Source organism: Onychostoma macrolepis, chromosome 05 (genome assembly GCF_012432095.1).
Source record: "Onychostoma macrolepis isolate SWU-2019 chromosome 05, ASM1243209v1, whole genome shotgun sequence".
NCBI classification, from domain to species: Eukaryota; Metazoa; Chordata; class Actinopteri; order Cypriniformes; family Cyprinidae; genus Onychostoma; species Onychostoma macrolepis.
In genome coordinates this window covers 43,654,370-43,673,597 of record NC_081159.1, presented here as the reverse complement: position 1 = coordinate 43,673,597, position 19,228 = coordinate 43,654,370, and the positions used below count along the sequence as shown (strand labels likewise).

The 19,228-nt window shown below is 35.1% G+C and overlaps 1 protein-coding gene across 5 annotated transcripts in view; it reads right to left on the bottom strand.

The window, feature by feature from the left end:
* Positions 1 to 19,228, bottom strand: part of mcc (MCC regulator of WNT signaling pathway) — a 92,364-nt gene that overhangs the window by 9,432 nt on the left and 63,704 nt on the right. For all 5 annotated transcript variants that reach the window (XR_009271342.1, XM_058775869.1, XM_058775870.1 and 2 more), the window contains 7 exons: positions 16,336 to 16,482; positions 15,406 to 15,495; positions 13,973 to 14,121; positions 12,932 to 13,072; positions 10,794 to 10,894; positions 8,920 to 9,103; positions 1,015 to 1,249 (listed from right to left, as the gene is read on the bottom strand). Coding sequence is in view for 4 of the 5 variants with exons in the window: in XM_058775869.1 (XP_058631852.1) it covers positions 1,015 to 1,249; positions 8,920 to 9,103; positions 10,794 to 10,894; positions 12,932 to 13,072; positions 13,973 to 14,121; positions 15,406 to 15,495; positions 16,336 to 16,482 (1,047 nt within the window). In the remaining variant the exon portion in view is untranslated. The remainder of the gene's footprint in view (positions 1 to 1,014; positions 1,250 to 8,919; positions 9,104 to 10,793; positions 10,895 to 12,931; positions 13,073 to 13,972; positions 14,122 to 15,405; positions 15,496 to 16,335; positions 16,483 to 19,228) is intronic.

Here is a 19,228-nt window from a genome sequence, read left to right as displayed (position 1 = left end):
CTGAAGGTCACCGACGGATCAAACGAGAGGAAACGGTGCTGATGGAGAGCCACAGCAGATGAAACTGACAGAAAGAGACGCTAAACATGGAGAAACGCTTCATCTGTGAAAGACTCCAGAGAGACGTCGCCAAACTAAAGCGCTTCAGTTTACAGTAAGAAACTCCAGCTTCAGTCATTCATCCAACATTTTACAGCTTTTGCTCCATTAAAACGTCTGACTGTATCAGTAGAGGAATTCTTTTTTTAAAGGAACTGATACTTTTATTCATCAGTGATGCATTGAATTGATCAAAAGTGACAGTAAAGACATTTATAATGTTCATCTGTGCACAACTGTAGTATAATTGATTAAAAAGAAAAAAGAAAAAAAAAAAAAAAGTTAAATTCTATTTACACTTTCTGTTTTAATTTTGAAGTTTTATTGTTATTTTTATTAAAATGTGTTTTTTAATATGTCTATAGTTTTCTGTTAAGTTTTCAGCTTTATTTTATTTAGTTTTAGTCATTTTAGTACTTTTAAACTAAATGGAAATGAGAATGTTACCTTGGCAACTAGCTGAAATAAATTGTTTTATTTTATTTTGAAATATTTTATTATTTTATTTCAGTTGATGTAATGTCTCAAGTAATAAAATTTTTATGGTTTTAGTTTACAATAATAACCTGTTTTTAGGTAATAATCAGAAATGTTTGTAGAGCAGCAGATCAGCATATTAGAATGATTTCTGAAGATCATGTGACACTGAAGACTGGAGTAATGATGCTGAAAATTCAGCGCTGCATCACAGAAATAAATTACATTTTAACAGATACTCACATAGAAAACAGCTGTTTTAAATTGGAATAATATTTAGCAATTTTTACTGTATTTTTGAACAAATAAATGCAGACTTAGTGAGCATTTGCCCCAAATTTAACATCAGACTTTGAATCATGAACTAAGCGTTCCTAGTCAAGACAGATTTTCTGAGAGTAGGTTGATTTATTATTATTATTAGCAGAGTTTTGGCACCTTCATGGCCATGAGCTCCTGCATGAGCACGGCGTTCTCCAGGTCGAGTCTCTGCGAGTCCCCGCGGGGTTTGACGTCGTAGCTCAGCGGGTCGATGTGGACGCTCTCCAGCTCCAGCATGGTCAGCTTGACGGCCGCCCGGTCGTTCTTCAGCTGCTGCACGTAGTCCTTCAGACGCTGCTCGTCGTCTTTGGAGAAATCCGTGTCACAGCTGCTGGCCGTCGAGCTGGTGGTGCTGCAACATTGACAAAAATTCAGAAGATTTATATTAAAAGAAAAATGTTATTGCCATAACCATAAAACTCTTTTCAAAGAGTTTACATAGAATTCAATTTTTTATTATTCTCACCAACCATAAAACTGCTTTTGGCAAATATTTTTACTAAAATACTTTTGTCTCTATGTTATTTAGCCAATTCCCTTATTTTAGATACTACTACTACTGATTGTTATTATTATAAAAATAATTCTAAACACGTATTAAAGAATATTTAATTATAAAATAAGTCATAATAATAAAATTAACTATTAATTGTTATTACAAAAATAACTATAAAATGTATTATACAAATTAAATATTATTTACTGTTATATATGTGACTCTGGACCACAAAACCAGTCAGACATAAGGGTCAGTTTTTTGAAACTGAGATACAACTATTTGAAAATCTGGAATCTGAGGGTGCAGAAAAATCTAAATATTGAGAAAATCGCCTTTAAAGTTGTCCAAATGAAGTTCTTAGCAATGCATATTACTAATCAAAAAATAAGTTTTGATATATTCACGGTAGGAAATCTTTATGGAACATGATCTTAACATCTACTTAACATCCTAATGATTTTTGGCATTAAAAAAAAAAAAAAAGGATAATTTTGACCCATAGTTTATTGTTGTCTATTGCTACAAATATACCTGTGCTGCTTATGACTGCTTTTGTGCTCCAGGGTCACATATATTTATTAAAATATTATTACTGTAATAATTGAATGATAAGTTTTTATAATGACATATAATAATATTAATAGTAGTAGTAGTAGTAGTAGCATAATGAAATGAATGAAATTTAAAATTATTTTACTAATAATAAGAGTAACTATTATCCATTATTTTAAACTGTATTTTTATAATTATTTTTTATAAGAATAATTATTATTAATTGTATTTACAATAAATGTTTGTAATTATTTAAATATCTAAGGATAATTGTTATTATTTATTTTTTACAATTAAAGTTTATAATTATTTTAATAACAACAGGATTATTATTATTATTATTACTATTATTTATTAAGCCAGGGCCATTCACGGCAGAGACAAATTGCCAAAACATCATTGGTTTTTACCCAGAGTTGTTGATCTGTGAGTGTGAGAAAGTGCTGCACAGACTGTGACTCCAGCATCAGTGTGAGCCAGACTCAACACAATCACAATGAAGCGTGAAAACACCTCCAAATCAATCTCCCTCCCTCAATTAGCAAAGCCCCTAATTACAATGACAATGCCAATTATCTCCATCTGCACAGAAACACTGCTGACACACACACACACGTTTGTTTTTGTGAAAAGTGGGGACATCCCATAGGCGTAATGGTTTTTATACTGTACTTACTGTATGTGTTATTGCCCTACACCAACCCTACACCTAAACCTACCCCTTACAGGAGACTCTGCTATTTCAGATTTTCAATACACTCCATTCTGTGTGATTTATAAGTGTTTTGAAAAGTGGGGAAAAGGGGAAAAGCCACCTTCTTGTAATACCTGTCATACCCTTGTCATTATACACATCTATGTCCTGATTTGTCACAAAAAATGCACACACACACACACACACACACACACACTTATAATCTTCAGGTCTGTCAGTCATTATAAACTCAATAATCACAGGTCTAATGGTGATAATCATTTACACACCTCAATGAGCAGGACAAGATTACTGCGGTAAAACAATGAAACCTGGAAACTCAACACCCGTCTCATTAAAACTCAATAATATCTGAACGCCGGAGAACAGCAGTAAACGCAGGAGATGAGCTCGGTTTCTCCTCATCTGTAAGCACACAGTTCAGAGACGCTGTAACACTGAATGGAGGATAAAGGGGGAAAAAAAATCAATGTGTGGTTATTTGAGAAGCTGCGATGAGCCTGAAATCCCATCCGTTTCACTGCAGGATCATCATCCAGAACAACAGACGAGCCTCAAACCTCCGGATCCAGATTCACAGATACTGCTGACATGAGTAAAGGCTTTAATATATATATATATATATGGGTAGTTGACAAATAAAAATTGGACTGTGTCCTATGGTGTGACATGACATAAAAATGTAGAAAAAAAAAATAAACATACAAATAACATGAGAAAAATGTATCTTCATTCTTAGAGTTACAAATATCATGAGAGAGGTTTATCTTCAATGTTTTTTAAAACATTTTTCCGTCACACTATAGGACACATTGATATCTACCCAATTGTCACCTACCCATATATATATTAAATAAACATACAGTGTGTGCAGAATTATTAGGCAAGTTGATATTCTGGTCATATTTTTTTTCCAAGAACATTTTACCAATTCCAAACCACATCAATCTTAATAACTACTATTGATTTTGTATTTAATCATTTATAAGTGATATATAATTGTCCATGAAGGCTGAAAGTTAAAAACTTCTTATTTCAGGTGTGCAGAATTATTAGGCAGGTTTTCTTTTACAGATAAAATGAGCCAAAAAAGAGATTGAACTCAAGAATAAAAGTAAAACAATTATTAAATGCCCATGAGAAGGATGCAATAATAATTCAATAATAGAATTAGCAAAGTTAAGGCATGACTATTGGGCAGCGAAATGCTCATTGGGTCAGCAAGGTCAGAAAAAACAGGTGGAGAGGAAAATACACGTTAACTGCAAAAGAATTAGGAATTAATGTCAAGAATTAGGTGAGAAACCATGAGGAACCATTTAGTCTCCAGCACCATCATTTTCCAGAACTGCAACCTTCCTGGAGTCTCCAGAAGTGCAATGTGTCAGGTTCTCAGAGACTTTGCTTGGGTAAAAAAATATTTGAAATGACTCTCACTTAATAAGAATAACATGCTGAAGTGTTGTGAAATACATGAAGACTGATTTTGTATAGGATTTATGGACAGATAAGTTGTGAGTGACTCTTGAAGGACCAGCATCACATCCTTTTGTACCACTGTTTGAAGAATTGATCTTCCAGAATCTGGCAGTAAGTTTTAGGAGCTTATTTTTAATCAATCCTGCAAGACAGACTTTTCAGGATAGGAGATGAACTAAAATGAGCTCCCAAAACTTACTGCCAGATTCTGGAAGATCAATTCTTCAAACAGTGGTACAAGAGGATGTGATGCTGGTCCTTCAAGAGTCACTCACAACTTATCTGTCCATAAATCCTATATAAAATCAGTCTTCATGTATTTCACAACACTTCAGCATGTTATTCTTATTAAGTGAGAGTCATTTCAAATATTTTTTTACCCAAGCAAAGTCTCTGAGAACCTGACACATTGCACTTCTGGAGACTCCAGGAAGGTTGCAGTTCTGGAAAATGATGGTGCTGGAGACTAAATGGTTCCTGATGGTTTCTCACCTAATTCTTCACCTTAATTCTTAATTCTTTTGCAGTTAACGTGTCTTTTCCTCTCCACCTGTTTTTTCTGACCTTGCTGACCCAATGAGCATTTCGCTGCCCAATGGTCATGCCTTAACTTTGCTAATTCTATTATTGCATTAGTATTGCATCCTTCTCATGGGCATTTAATTATTTTTTTAACTTTTATTCTTGAGTTCAATCTCTTTTTTGGCTCATTTTATCTGTAAAGGAAAACCTGCCTAATAATTCAGCACACCTGAAATAAGGAGTTTCTGACTATTAGCCTTCATGGACAATTATATATCACTTATAAATGATTAAATACAAAATCAATAGTAGTTATTAAGATTGATGTGGTTTGGAATTGGTAAAATGTTCTTGGAAAAAAAATATGACCAGAATATCAACTTGCCTAATAATTCTGCACACACTGTATATAATATACTACATATATATATATATATATATATATATATATATTAGACATATATGTACAAGTTTATATATAAGTTTAGTTGGTAGTTGTTAAGTTTAGGTATTGGGCAGGATCAGGGATGTAGAATATGGTTAAGCAGAATATGTGCTTCACAAGTAGTAATAAACAGCTAATATGTATGCTAATAAGCTACTAGTTAATAATGAGAATTGGTCCCTATACTAAAGTGTTACTATTTTTTCCTGTAAATGTGTTACAAAAATAATCTAAATTACCCTACAAATCTCATTTAGGGTAGGCGCTAACATTAATTTAGTTTTACTAATAGCGCATACAATAAACTTGTAATTTGTCATCATTGAAAATAAACAATATTTCATAAATTCATAAATAACAGTCATGGAACGGTTACTGCAGATGTAATTTATTTTTCATTTCAATAATGAAACGCTGCTGCAGCCAGACGAACTACACGAGACATCAGCGCAATTCACTCGCCCTCCTGCTGTCACACACAATAAACGTGTGTGTGTGTGTGTGTGTGTGTGTGTGTGTGTGTACGTGCTGGGAGGTGAGGCATGAGACTGTCTGCAATAAGTCAATGTCTGTCTGTCACTTCTGCTGTATAAAACACATATATAGCACATTACTGAACTCATGCACACATGACAAACCTTCAGCATACAAGCCTCTGAAGATCAATACTTCATCTTATAATCGATCCTCCCAGATATCAAGCTGTCAGTTTGAAGAGGTTTTTCTGCATTAGATCAGTTCAGTCTCATTGTCACACTGACCCACACAGTTATCAAAACATGAAACATATCTCATCATTTACTCATCTTCAGCAGAAGAGAGAAAGTCATGCAGGTTTGGAACGACAAGAATGATGATAAATAATCATTTTTTGATACATATATAGTGATTCAGCGCAGTGTGTGTGTGTGTTTGTGTGACTGACAGCTGCAGCATCAGGTGATCGGATGGATGTTTGTGCAGCAGTGAATCTCAATGAAAGCTCATGGGAGACCACACACACACACACACACACACACATCAGCGCGGATGAGAGTGTGTTGTCATGGGCAACCGCTGGACCAGAACCACGTACAAACCGTCAGACAGATAAAAACCAGACCTGCAGAATCACACAGAATCACAATCACAGCAGCTGGAGTTCACAACACCTTTCCTGTATCAATCCTTAATTAACTCTATTTTTAATAAATATCTTTCAGTTACCAATCACAGTACCCTTTCCAGTAAACATTTTTTTTTTTGTTTACACACACAAATTATACAAAATATATATTATATATAATAATTTCTACTTTTCTATGAAAACAACTCTTATCTTCTGTGGCTGCAAGTAATTATAAATAATTGAAATAATTTTACATGATTTATATGTACAATTATTTCAAATGTCTATATAAATAAATAAATATATTTAGAAATACATCACATCTATTTATATATTTATTAAAGGGGTCATTGGATGCAAAATTCACTTTTACATGTTGTTTGAACTGAAATGTGTGTTGGCAGTGTGTGTACACAACCACGCTATAATGCTAAAAATCCACCCAGTGTTTTTTTTTAATCTCTATAAATAATATCCCCTTTCTCAAATCAAGCTGTTCTCAGCTTCTTGGATGTGTGATGTCACACAGACCCAGGCCCCTCCCACGATTGTTGATTGACACTGCTGTTTTATCACAGCTCCGCCCAATGCTGGAGCAGGGGTAGACAAGAATGACTCCTAAGCGATTTAAGTGTTTAGTTGTTGAATGTAATAATGAACATAACAGTCGTCATTTACTCCCGACATCTGAGCCGCTGAAGACGCAGAGGATTAGCTTTTGTTTTTGAAGGGAATGCGCCCCCAATCTACCTAAATGTGTTTATGTTCTTTTATGAATCTTTGCAAATCGCCTTTCCTAATAATGAGCTAGTTAGCAAGTTCCGTGGCTAAAGTAAACAGTATCCTGAGAACGGCTCATCACCCCACGGCATACAGTCAAACAGCATCGTCTTTTAGTTTCAATCTTTCTGAAAATCCCACATCGAATTGTGCCTTGTTTGTAAACGAATCCGCGGTAAAATGAAGTGAACAAAGGACCGAGTTCTTACTGATGGGATCTGGATCTTCATTGAACAAAGTTCATCCACTCTTTTCTAACATTGAGATCAGAAGGAAGGCAAAGCAAACACTGTTTTTTCTACATCTTGGCACTGCACAGCGTTTTCTTGTCTTCAGAGCATCTTTATCGTTTGGTTTGGTTTCTTATTAGACCTCTCTCGTAAACTCTACATGCGCTAATCGGTGGGCGGAGCTAAACAGGCAGTGACGTAGAATCGTTGGGCGGAGCTAAACAGGCACTGACGTAGAATCGGTGGGCGGGGCTAAACAGGCAATGATGTAGAATCGGAGGGCGGAGCTAAACAGGTGATGATGTAGAATCGGTGGGTGGAGCTAAACAGACGGTGACGTAGAATCGGTGGGCGGAGCTAAACAGGCAGTGACGTAGAATCGGTGGGCGGAGCTAAACAGGCACTGACGTAGAATCGGTGGGCGGGGCTAAACAGGCGATGATGTAGAATCGGAGGGCGGAGCTAAACAGGTGGTGCTGTAGAATCGGTGGGCGGAGCTAAACAGGTGATGACGTAGAATCGGTGGGTGGAGCTAAACAGACGGTGATGTCGATCTTCTTCTGCGGAGGCGGTGCTTATCCACACTGTTACATCAGAGTAGAACATTCCACAAGCTGTGGTTTTGACCGGCTGCCTTCAATATAAGCTTTTTTACACTAACGACAAAGTTTTGAGTTCTGAAACAGGATGTATTTATAGTACAATGACTTCTTACATGTCAAAAAAAAAAATCAAGGGAATTTTGGTTTCTCAGTTCATGACCCCTTTAAAATATATTATTTATACATTTATTTATTTTTTTATAAATATACAAAAATATATATACATAAATCAGTTAATTCATTTAAAATAAAATATCATCTGGTGTTGATGTATATACACATGCATTAACGTTTTATTACTTGATTAATTCATAACACACCTTTCCATGTAAACTTTCTATATATATATATTAATTAATGTATTATTTGTGACCCTGGACCACAAAACTTAAGTCTTAAGTCGCTGGGGTATATTTGTAGCAATAGCCAAAAATACATTGTATGGGTCAAAATTATCCATTATTCTTTTATGCCAAAAATCATTAGGATATTAAGTAAAGATCATGTTCCATGAAGATATAATGTATCAAAACTTAATTTTTGATTAGTAATATGCATTGCTAAGAACTTCATTCGGACAACTTTAAAGGCGATTTTCACAATATTTATATTTTTTTGCACCCTCAGATTCCAGATTTTCAAATAGTTGTATCTCAGCCAAATATTGTCCGATCCTAACAAACCATACATCAATGGAAAGATTATTTATTCAGCTTTCAGATGTTGTATAAATCCCAATTTAGAAAAATTGACACTTAAGACTGGTTTTGTGGTCCAGGGTCACATTTGTCATCTGACCATTAACCAGCATCAAAGAACTGTGAACATGCAAATGTGTTACTTTTTATTAACTTATTACCTAAAATCTCAGGGGAACTTCAAGTACATATATTATGTGAAAGAGGTTCGGCTGACAAAAAACAACAAAAAAACAAAACAAAATTGGGAATACTTTCAGTGCATGTACTGTAAATAAGAAATAACAAGAATTGTCCACAAAACTGGAAGACTTTCTGAATGTATACAAGCGATTTAGAAAGGAAGATTTAAAAGATAAAAAAGAAGAATTGGGGAGAATGAATGAATTCACCTGGTGTGGCTGTTGGACGAGAGACTCTCCCAGGGCTGGACGCTGCAGCCGCTGACCGCAAACGCAGCTCCGCAGCTGCCATCCAGACGCGTCAGGAGATCTTTAGCGGCGATCTCTGCTGTCTTTCTGCTGTCGTGAGCTTTCTTCAGGATCTGCGTGATGCTCTCTTCACCCGCCTGCTCTCCTGCCATCACACACGTTAAAATATTACACAACCTCACGAAAATACTGTTTCAGAATGATTCGCTTATCCACAGCTGTATGTTCAGATCCACACACGATATAAATATACGATAATAATACGATATAATATATTTTCATCATTTCTGTGGGGGAACTTTAAGTGTAACTCCACAATTAGATTTAAATATATGGTAAAATATGTTAATCAGAGCTGAAAATACCACACTGTTAACTGAAAACATGATCTAATTAAAACACTACACTTTGTAATTAATTTAAACATTTATGCAAAACTCTTTCCAAATGCAATTATAATGAAAAGGAAATAATCAAAAATAATATTTAGAAATAAGTGACTGTGACCGATGAATCGTGTGGAAATCTGGCAGAGATTCTGTTGATCTTGACATGCTGAATTCTCACAGTTTTATTGAATAATTTATTTTTAATTTCTCCAGCAGCGGTGTGGATGCGAGAGAGAAACTAATTACACTAATAACTCATGAGCCCGTAATGAAGCGCTGGAGAACCAGGATATTAAATGATGCTCAAAGCTCCTGAGGAGAACAGAGAGCATGAAGGAGGGACGACTGTATGAAGTCACAGTCATCTCTATAGTGCTTTATACAATACAGAAATACACAGTAAATCATGTTGTAAAATTGATGAAATACGAATGAAATTTAATATGAAGTCTGCATGTTCGGCTTGGTTTAACTTGAAGAAATTGTGACAAAAATATAATACTATATAATACTAAATATAATAATATAGTAGAAAAAGCAACAATAATATTAATATTATTTTTTTAAAAGGAATGCTAAACAATTGTTCTTCCATGTTCTTCTATTTGAACAGTAAATCATTTTTTTGCTTGTTAAAAAATAAAAGTAAAATTTTCATTTGATTACATTTCAAAAAATTAAACTGTTAATGTTTTATGCCATCATTTGATTACTACTACTTTTAAGTAAATGTAATAATAAATTGTAAATATGTTAATAAACTATTAAATTGTTGAAGCTTTATGAATTCATTTGATTAAACATTCTTTTTGATAACTAAAACTTAATTAAACCATTAAAACAGAATAAAGATTAATTTAAATTGAAAAAGTAAAAAAAAAAAAAAAAACTATTTCTGAAAAAGAAAACATTTAATAGGGCTGTATTATTGTAAAAAGTTTCATAAATTATTAAATTGTTAAAGTTTCACAGTTTTAATTATTTAATTATGTGCCCTAGTTACAGCAGTGTTTCAGAAACTGGGGTTTATATATTTTAAAGAGAATTAAATGATCAAAATGTCAAATTAATTAAGAAATATCTTTAAAATAAATAAAATATCAACACAAAAATTATATAAAAATATTTTTATTTTTTTTATATATATAAAAATATTTATTTGCTTTTTTTTGTATATTTGTACTATATTTAAAACATATATTTTATTTGTTTACCTGTATGTCATGTGACCTTTAACTGGCATCAAATGCAAATGTGTTGTTAAATTATTGAAATATTAACTTCAAATTTCAGTGGGCCTTCAAGAAATTATTTGAGCTCAAATGGTTCGGCTGACCAAAAAGTTTGGGAACTCCTGGGTTATAGCACTTATAACTATCTGTATATATAACAACAGAAGTGTATGGGACGTCCAGATTCAGATGTGTGTGTGTGTGTGTCTCTTACCCACAGCACTGACTCCAGCGGCTCTGAACTGACCCAAAACCAGACCCTGTTCACTCTCGCCCAGCGCCAGCAGCAGCTCATACGCCTCGATACACTGCTCACTGCAACACACACACGCACACGGTCATGAAAACACACTCTGGAGGAATGTGGAGGCCAGTGCAGATCCTTCATCAGCTTCTGAAAAAATATTTAACTGGAAACAAAAGCCACAAACAGGCCCGGACGTGATGCTGGAATGCACTCGTTTCATCAGCCTCCGATTATAACACAGGTACAAACAAACAAGAACCAGTCTACACCACTGAGTCACAGAGTTCATGAGTCCTGGACCTTCTTCAGTGAAGTTACGGAGAAAAAAACTTCATTTTCTACAGAAACGGGAAAAGTCTAGTTATTTTTACAAAATACAAAAGCTGGGTTATTTTTGTTAAAACTGAAACCATAAAAAACCCCATCATTGTTACTTAAAAAATTAAATAAACTTTAATTACTAAAATAAAATATAAAAACTTATTTAAGCTAGCTGCTAGTTCTCATTTGTGTTTAGTTAACTTGAAGTACTAAAATAACAAACAAAATAAAACTAAAACATATTATTAAATATTTTACAGAGATATTTTTAAAAACTAATAAAAATGACAAAAACAACAAAATTTCTAAAACTTTAACTAAAAATTAAAGTAAAACCAGAAAAAAATATAAAAATAAAATGTATCCATTGCTCTCTCTCACACATCTCTCTTTCTACACACACACACACACACACACAGATATATGTAATTTCTAAGTAAACAAAACAACCTGGTATGGATAATTATAAATAATCGTATTTAATTAAAACGGAGTTATTTTATTTTAGCTAGTTGCCAAGGCAACATATAAACTAATGAATAAAAATACAAAAGAAATTTAAATGAGAAAATGTAATTAAAAATATTAACACAAACTACAATAGTAAATCAACGATACTAAAATAACAGTGCTTTAAAGTACAGACTATTTAGTGTCTTAATTCATGTTCCTGGTCTTATCGTGAATTATCAGTGCACATCATTACAAAGAAATAAATGTGTCCATCAAAACGAAATGACGTCACAAATAATTATTTTCCAGTCAGCCGTCATACAGAGACTGAGTTGTGTCGCTCTTCTCTTGTTATTTGTGTTCTTTTGTGAATACTGTCGTAGAAGAGGTGAAACACATCCGTGATCACGTGAGTGTTTATGCTGTTGATCTGCTCGTGTGTGTGTGTGTGTGTGAGAGCTGTCAGCGTGATTAATTGTGGTGTTTCATGCTCTCGGCGCCGTCTTTATGAGCGTTTGACTGGCCTCATGTAATGACAGTCAGATGACATCATGATCACTGGAGACCAAATTCAATCAGATCCTCGACCTCCTGCTGAAAACCCCACACACCAGCAGACAAACACACACTCACTCACTCTCTCACACACACACACACACTCACACACACACTCACACACTCACACACACTCACACACACACTCACACTCACACACACTCACACACACACACACGCCTCACACACACACACGCCTCACACACACACACACGCCTCACACACACACACGCCTCACACACACACACTCACTCACACTCACACTCACACACACTCACACACACTCACACACTCACACCTCACACACACACACTCACACACACACACTCACACACACACTCACACACACACACTCACACACACTCACACACACTCACACACACTCACACACACACACACCACACACACTCACACACACGCTCACACACACTCACACACACGCTCACACACACGCTCACAGCTGTTTTGAATCATAATAATATTTTACAATTGTACCTGTATTTTTGATCAAATCAGTGCAGCCTGAGTGAGCAGAAGAAACGTGTGTTGGATGAGTGGTTGTGTGTTTGTGAGTGTGTGTGTGTGTGTGTGTGTGTGTCAGACAGAGATTTCCCCAGCGATACGGCAGCTTTTCATCACACTCGTCTGCAGGTCACACCACCTCTGATGCTTTTATCAGATAATGACAGTGAAAGCGATTAAGCGTCTGAAGGGAAGCGGAAACAGTCTTCAGCAGCGAGAGCCGAGTGTGATTGGACTGTAATGTGTGTGTGTACCTGTACTGCAGGGCCAGTCTGAGCGCGGTGGCGTTGGACTCGTATTTCCCCACCAGCATACTCATCCGCTCGGCGTTACTCTTACACTCCTCCAGCGTGATGGTCAGCAGATCGTTCTGAGACTTCAGGTGCTCGATACGACTGAAACACACAGCAGTCATGATCAGATATACACACAGGGTCCCCTACACACTCAGTATAGGGATATCTGAAGATGTTCACTTCAGCTGACAAAACACTTGAGTAGCACAAATGCGGTATTTTCTGTATAATGCAATGTTATTTCGGTAGTATTTATTAATATTTTGAAGTAGCTTTTCTTTTCTTTTTTTTCAATTTTCCATTTAATTTTAGTTTTAAGTGTGAGTAATTTATGTGCCTGTTGTTATTGTTTAAAAAAAAAAAAAAATTCTATTAAGCTTATTATTTCAGTTTCAGTCTGTCATTTTAGTACTTCAATGCAAACTTTAAAAAACTTAAAACTTATTTTCATTTAAGTTTTAGTCATTTTGTTATGCATGTTTGTCAGTTTTATTTTGTGTTTTTTAAATATTTCTATTTAGGTTATTTTTATTTCAGTTTGCTTTAGTCATTTAAGTAATTCAACATTTATTCAATTTAATTTCAATTACATTTGAATTTTTATAATTTTGAAATAATTTTTAGTTTTGAATATGTCTATTTAGCTTATTTTATTTTTAGTTTAGTATTTCAACATTTTAGTAATTTTAGTACTTCAACAAACTTAATTTAATTTCAGTTTTAGTAATTTTATTATGTGCTTTTGTCATTTTGTTCATTTTTTATATTTCTATGTAACTAATTTATTTCCATTTTTACTTAAAAATATGAAATTAAATGAATTTGAAATAAAATAAGTTAAAGTTGTTTAAGTTTCTATTTAATATTTGATTTTATTTCAGCTTAATTTCAATTAACAAAAACATTTAGTAAATAGTTTTAGTTAGCAATGACACCATATTCGTTCACTTCGAGTGATTTGAGTGAATCCTGTGGTTCTTCTCGTCTGTGCTCTCTAACCTGTTGAGTCTCTCCGTCTCCACCTCGAACTCGCGGATCTTGCTCTCGGAGATGGCGGATCCGTGTGAGTAGAGCGTCTGGAAGATCTCCTGGATGTTGGAGCAGTCCTGAAGGGAATGAGCCAGGTGTTCAGCCACGTTACTGGACACCTGCGGAGACAAGCGGAAACAACACTAAACCAGCAGATCAGTGCGCTTCCACACCGCTGTTACTGCACTCAAACCCTCATCCTCCTCTCGCCGCTTTTCATTCGTCTTCCCCACAATGTCTTGCAACGCATTCAGCTCAAAGATTCAATTCAAACTCATTTTTGGTTGTTATGCACTTTATAAGCTTTAACTTTATCTGAAAAGTCACACATTTCACCTTTAAGACTAAAGTCTGAAACTCTCCCGCTGATGTACACTGTAACATTCGAAATCAAATCACTGGTGATGACATCACATCTGCATACCGAATAACAGCTCTTCCTTCCTGTCTTATTTGCATGCTGCATTGTGATTGGTCGTTTCTTTCTATCCATCAGTTTTTGCATTTATACTGTAAATATGGTGTAGCATTATGTGCTGATTAAAATAAAAAATACTATCACTATTACACTTAGTAAATAAAATAAATCTACTTCTATGCTCTTATATATGGTTCTATGGTCTTATGGTTATATATATATATATATATATATATATTTTTTTATATATATTTTTTTTATTGCAACTAATCGCATTCTGAATAAAAAATCTTTCCCCCCATAATTTTAAATGATCAAATAACCTCATTACACATCACCTTTTAGATGCAATAAAATTAATTCTACTATCACTTTTACACTCAAATAATTTTTTTTTTAATAAAACAAAATAGAATAAAATCTACTCTTATGTTCTTGGTCAAGACACTTAACCTAAATAAATTAAAATGAAAAAAGAAAATAAAAATAAACAAAATAAAATAATAAAAATAAATTAGAATAAACCAATGGTGATGACATCACAACATTTGCATACTAAATCATGCATTATTGGATTATTTGCATGCTGAACTGTGATTGGTCTTTTCTTTCTTAATCATCAACTGCTGTGTTTACACTGAAGATGCTGTTGCATCATGTGTCGTTTCTCTGAATCTGATCTAAATAGGATCTAAATACCATCAGCTGAATGAAGTCTGAGTCTGTTCTCGCATGGAATATTAAACGCTTTGGCTCTGATGATTAGCACTACAGCCAGAGAGAGAGAAGAGGAGAAGGTGACCCGTCTCTTTCTCTCTCATGGATCAGATTCTGACACTGGATCAGTGCGCAGTGTGTACAATATCTGCATGATCTACTACACTGAATGTGCAGCGTAAAACAGTACAATGTACTGTAGTAATAGCTTTAATATGTGAGGTTTTCTAATCTGAACACAGCCGAAGCGTCTTTCTATCTGTCTCACCCCGATGCTGCTGATTTCAGAGCCGAGGATGGATCTCTCCGTTGGCAGCGATTCTGAGCGCGTTTTCGACAGCTTCACTCGCTCCGCCACCTGCCACAAACAAACAAACAAACACACACACACACACACACACACACATACAGGATGAGCATTATAAAGTGCAGCCTTGTGTTTAAAGCAATACTTCTGTTTATCAACCTGTGTGAGTTTTTCTTCTGCGAAACACACAAGGTACATTTTAACTTAAATTCTGACCCTCATTTCAAACAACAAAACTTAAGGACTAAAGCTGTTAAACTCTACAATGAAACGACACAAAGCATCACATAACAGAAGAGCATCAGTCTGCTGAAAAAAATAAATAAACGAATAAAATAAAAAATAAAATAAAATCTACTATCACTCTTACGCTCTTGATCAAACTTCATCAATAAAAAATAAAAATAACACAATTAAATCTATCACTATTATGCTCTTTGATCAAGGCACTTAAACTAAATAAAATAAAATGGAAAAATAAAATTAATGAACAAAAAAATGAAAATATAAATAAATTTATAAAAATAAAATCCCATGAAAAATTATATTTAAATAAAATAAATAAAAAATAAAAATTTCAACTAAAAATATCAGGCAAGGCAACATTTCTCATTTTAATTTAGTTTAAGTTGTACTAAAATAACTAAAACTAAAAAAAGATTTAAAAATAAAAGTTAAAAAATGAAAACTATTAAAAAATATGTATATTATAACTGAAATAAAATATATAAAAAAAAAAAAATTAATTTATTTTATTTCAGCTAGTTGCCAAGGCACCATCTCTCATTTTCATTTAGTTTAACTTGCACTAAAATAACTAAAAATAAATAAATAAATACAAATAATAATAAAATAAATCAATCAATGGCTTTAACAAGAGCTATGAAGTACTTTGGCGACGGGGATGTCGTTGCTGCTGCTGCTGGTGCTGAGTTCTCCGGTGCTGGGGTTGATGGGACGTCCCGCTGGAGTCAGACGCCCAGGACTGGACGGAGCGCCGGGCTGAATGCTCTGGAGACGCGTCTGCAGCTCTCGCACCTGCAGGGACAGAAACACACCTGTCTGTCAAAACACCGGCCGGGACGCTTGAGTCCGTTTTCCCATCTTCAGAGTTCAGAGAGCAGCTCCAGAGCTAAATCTAGACGCTGAGGTTTGCTCAGAATCTGACCTCATGTGGCTTCAGCTCAGTCTATATTACAGGCAGCAGAAGCCACGATGATCACAGGCCTCTCATCCAATACATGAGGAAACACACACGCACACACAGAGAGACACACACACAGAGACACACACACACACACACACACACACACACACATGTTTGTTTTTGTGAATTGTGGGGACTCTCCATAAGCGTAATGATTTTTATACTGTACAACCATATTTTCTATCGCCCTACACCAACCCTACACCTAACCCTACCCCTTACAGGAAACTTTGTGCATTTTTACTTTCTCAAAAAAACTCATTCTGTATGATTTATAAGCCTTTTGAAATATGGGGACATGGGGTATTGTCCTCATAAGTCACCTTCTCCTTGTAATACCTGTCATTATACAAATTTGTGTCCTCATACGTCACAAAAACACACACACACACACACACGCACACACAGAGACACACACACACAGAGACACACACACACAGGCACTGCAGCACAGGTTCAATGAGTGCACTAAGAATCAGAAATCAACATTTTCTGAACTGCAGTGAAATAAATGTGCCTCCGAATCTATTTTCAAGGGCATTTTTGCTGTGAACACACTTGTGTTTGTAGCGGGCAGCGCTCGGGTCAGCCGTCCCAGAACGGCATCTGCGTGATGCTGGCAGCGATTGTGGATTTTTCGAGGCAAATAAAGCTTCTCCTGCCAGTGGAAAAGCTGCCAAAGGACAAATAAAGGACTGAATCCTGAACAAATGCACCTCACACACACCGACACAACATCAGACCGAGCTCAGCGCTCTCAACGCCTCTAGAGCTCTTAGTGTTATTATTATTACATGAGCCAGATGAATAACTGATTCAGACCACATGGAATCTGAGTTTACTGATCATTCACAAAGTTATCAAACATCACTCATGCTTTCATGCTTGTTCAATATTTCAGCTAATCTGACAATCAATAGGAGTGAAACCTCATTTTACCATCAAAAAAAACAAAAACATCTACAGGTCACATTAACAACAACCCCCCCCCCAATGTAAATATAGCATAATATAATATAATATAATACTGTATTGCAATAATGAGAATCTAATCATAATCATTGGTATTAACGAGATTTACAAACAAGCTCAATGTTGAATGTGTGAACTGAATTGTGTTTATGATTTATGATGCAAATGCTCCTCATTCAGTCTGTTTGTTGTTCAGTGTCAGGCATGTTGTTGGATCCATTCAGTTCATACTAACACTATTACAGTTCCGTGTTTGATTTTAAGGACATTTTATGTGCTTTTGCATGATAAACAATCCTTTAAATAGTTGGGTTTGAGACGTTTGAGAAGCTCTGATATGTTTGCACTGAAACATCCCTCCATCAGCCGCTCGAGCCATCAGCTCTTAACAAAGAGAGAAAACATCAATATTTAACTTAGCGGTTCAATGCTGTCCGTCCTCGCGGTCTGTAATGGACGGCAGTGAGTGTGTAAGTGTTTGTCTGTGACTTAGATGGATGACGGCAGCATTAAAGTGACACACACACACACAGAGCTGACCTGCGGTAGTCGAGTCCAATCAAACAAACCACTGCCACAAAGCCAGGCCAGTAATTACGGTCAAGCAGCTGCGGTGTGTGCGAGTTTAAATATAGCCGTGCTTCAGATCCGGATCATGATTAGAGTGGCCAGAAATCTGGTTTTAGGAGGGACAGTCCAGTTCTGAAATACCATATCCACCTACTGGCACAGGCTTGAGCCGGACGCTCGTGTCCTTTTAAGATCGCTATTTTACACTTTGTATAATGGTGTAAAATAAATAAATAAATCTGAAAAATAAAGAATATAGCCGTGTTTCAGGACCGGATTGGGATTCATTCAATGGTGTGTTAAAAACAAACAAAAAAACAATATTATTATTTATGTACAGTTAATAATTAAGTAATTTACATTTTGCTCTATTTCGCCAATCACTGTCTCCGATCATCACAGTGGTGTTTCTTTCCTGAATGATTTGGCGTTTTGAACAAATAAAGTGAGTCATTGATTCAATAAGCCATTCATAAAAGACAGTTGCTAAATTAAAAACTGCATACTAGTATACTACTCTTACTATTTTTAGCATATCTTTTCATTTCACAAACAGTAAGAGTATTATGCCAGCAAATCACTCGCATCACTCCTGAATGAATCAGCCGTTTTGAACGAATCTGTTAAATGAGTGAATCAATGACTCACTTATTAAGAAAGGTGACTTGTTGCCACCTACTGACAGTTTTAGTTTCATATTTAAAGTATCACTTCACAGTTCTATATTGAATCTATTTTATATTTAAAACATAAAATCTCATAACATGCAATTGTAACTGCAGTGTAAATGCATTCATGACATCTCCGAGCTGCATTAAACAGTCTGTATAGATACATCAGATGCAGCTTGTGTGCCACTTCTGCAGTGCAAATATGGATTTTATTGATTCTGATTTCATTTGACTGGTATCAGTCCTACTGTGTTTTATTACTCGGATGACATTTCTTGAGTAGATTTAAGAATTTACATGAACAACACATCCACTTTACTAAGGTTAGAAAATTCGCCCTTAAAAAGGTAAAAATGCCACTGGA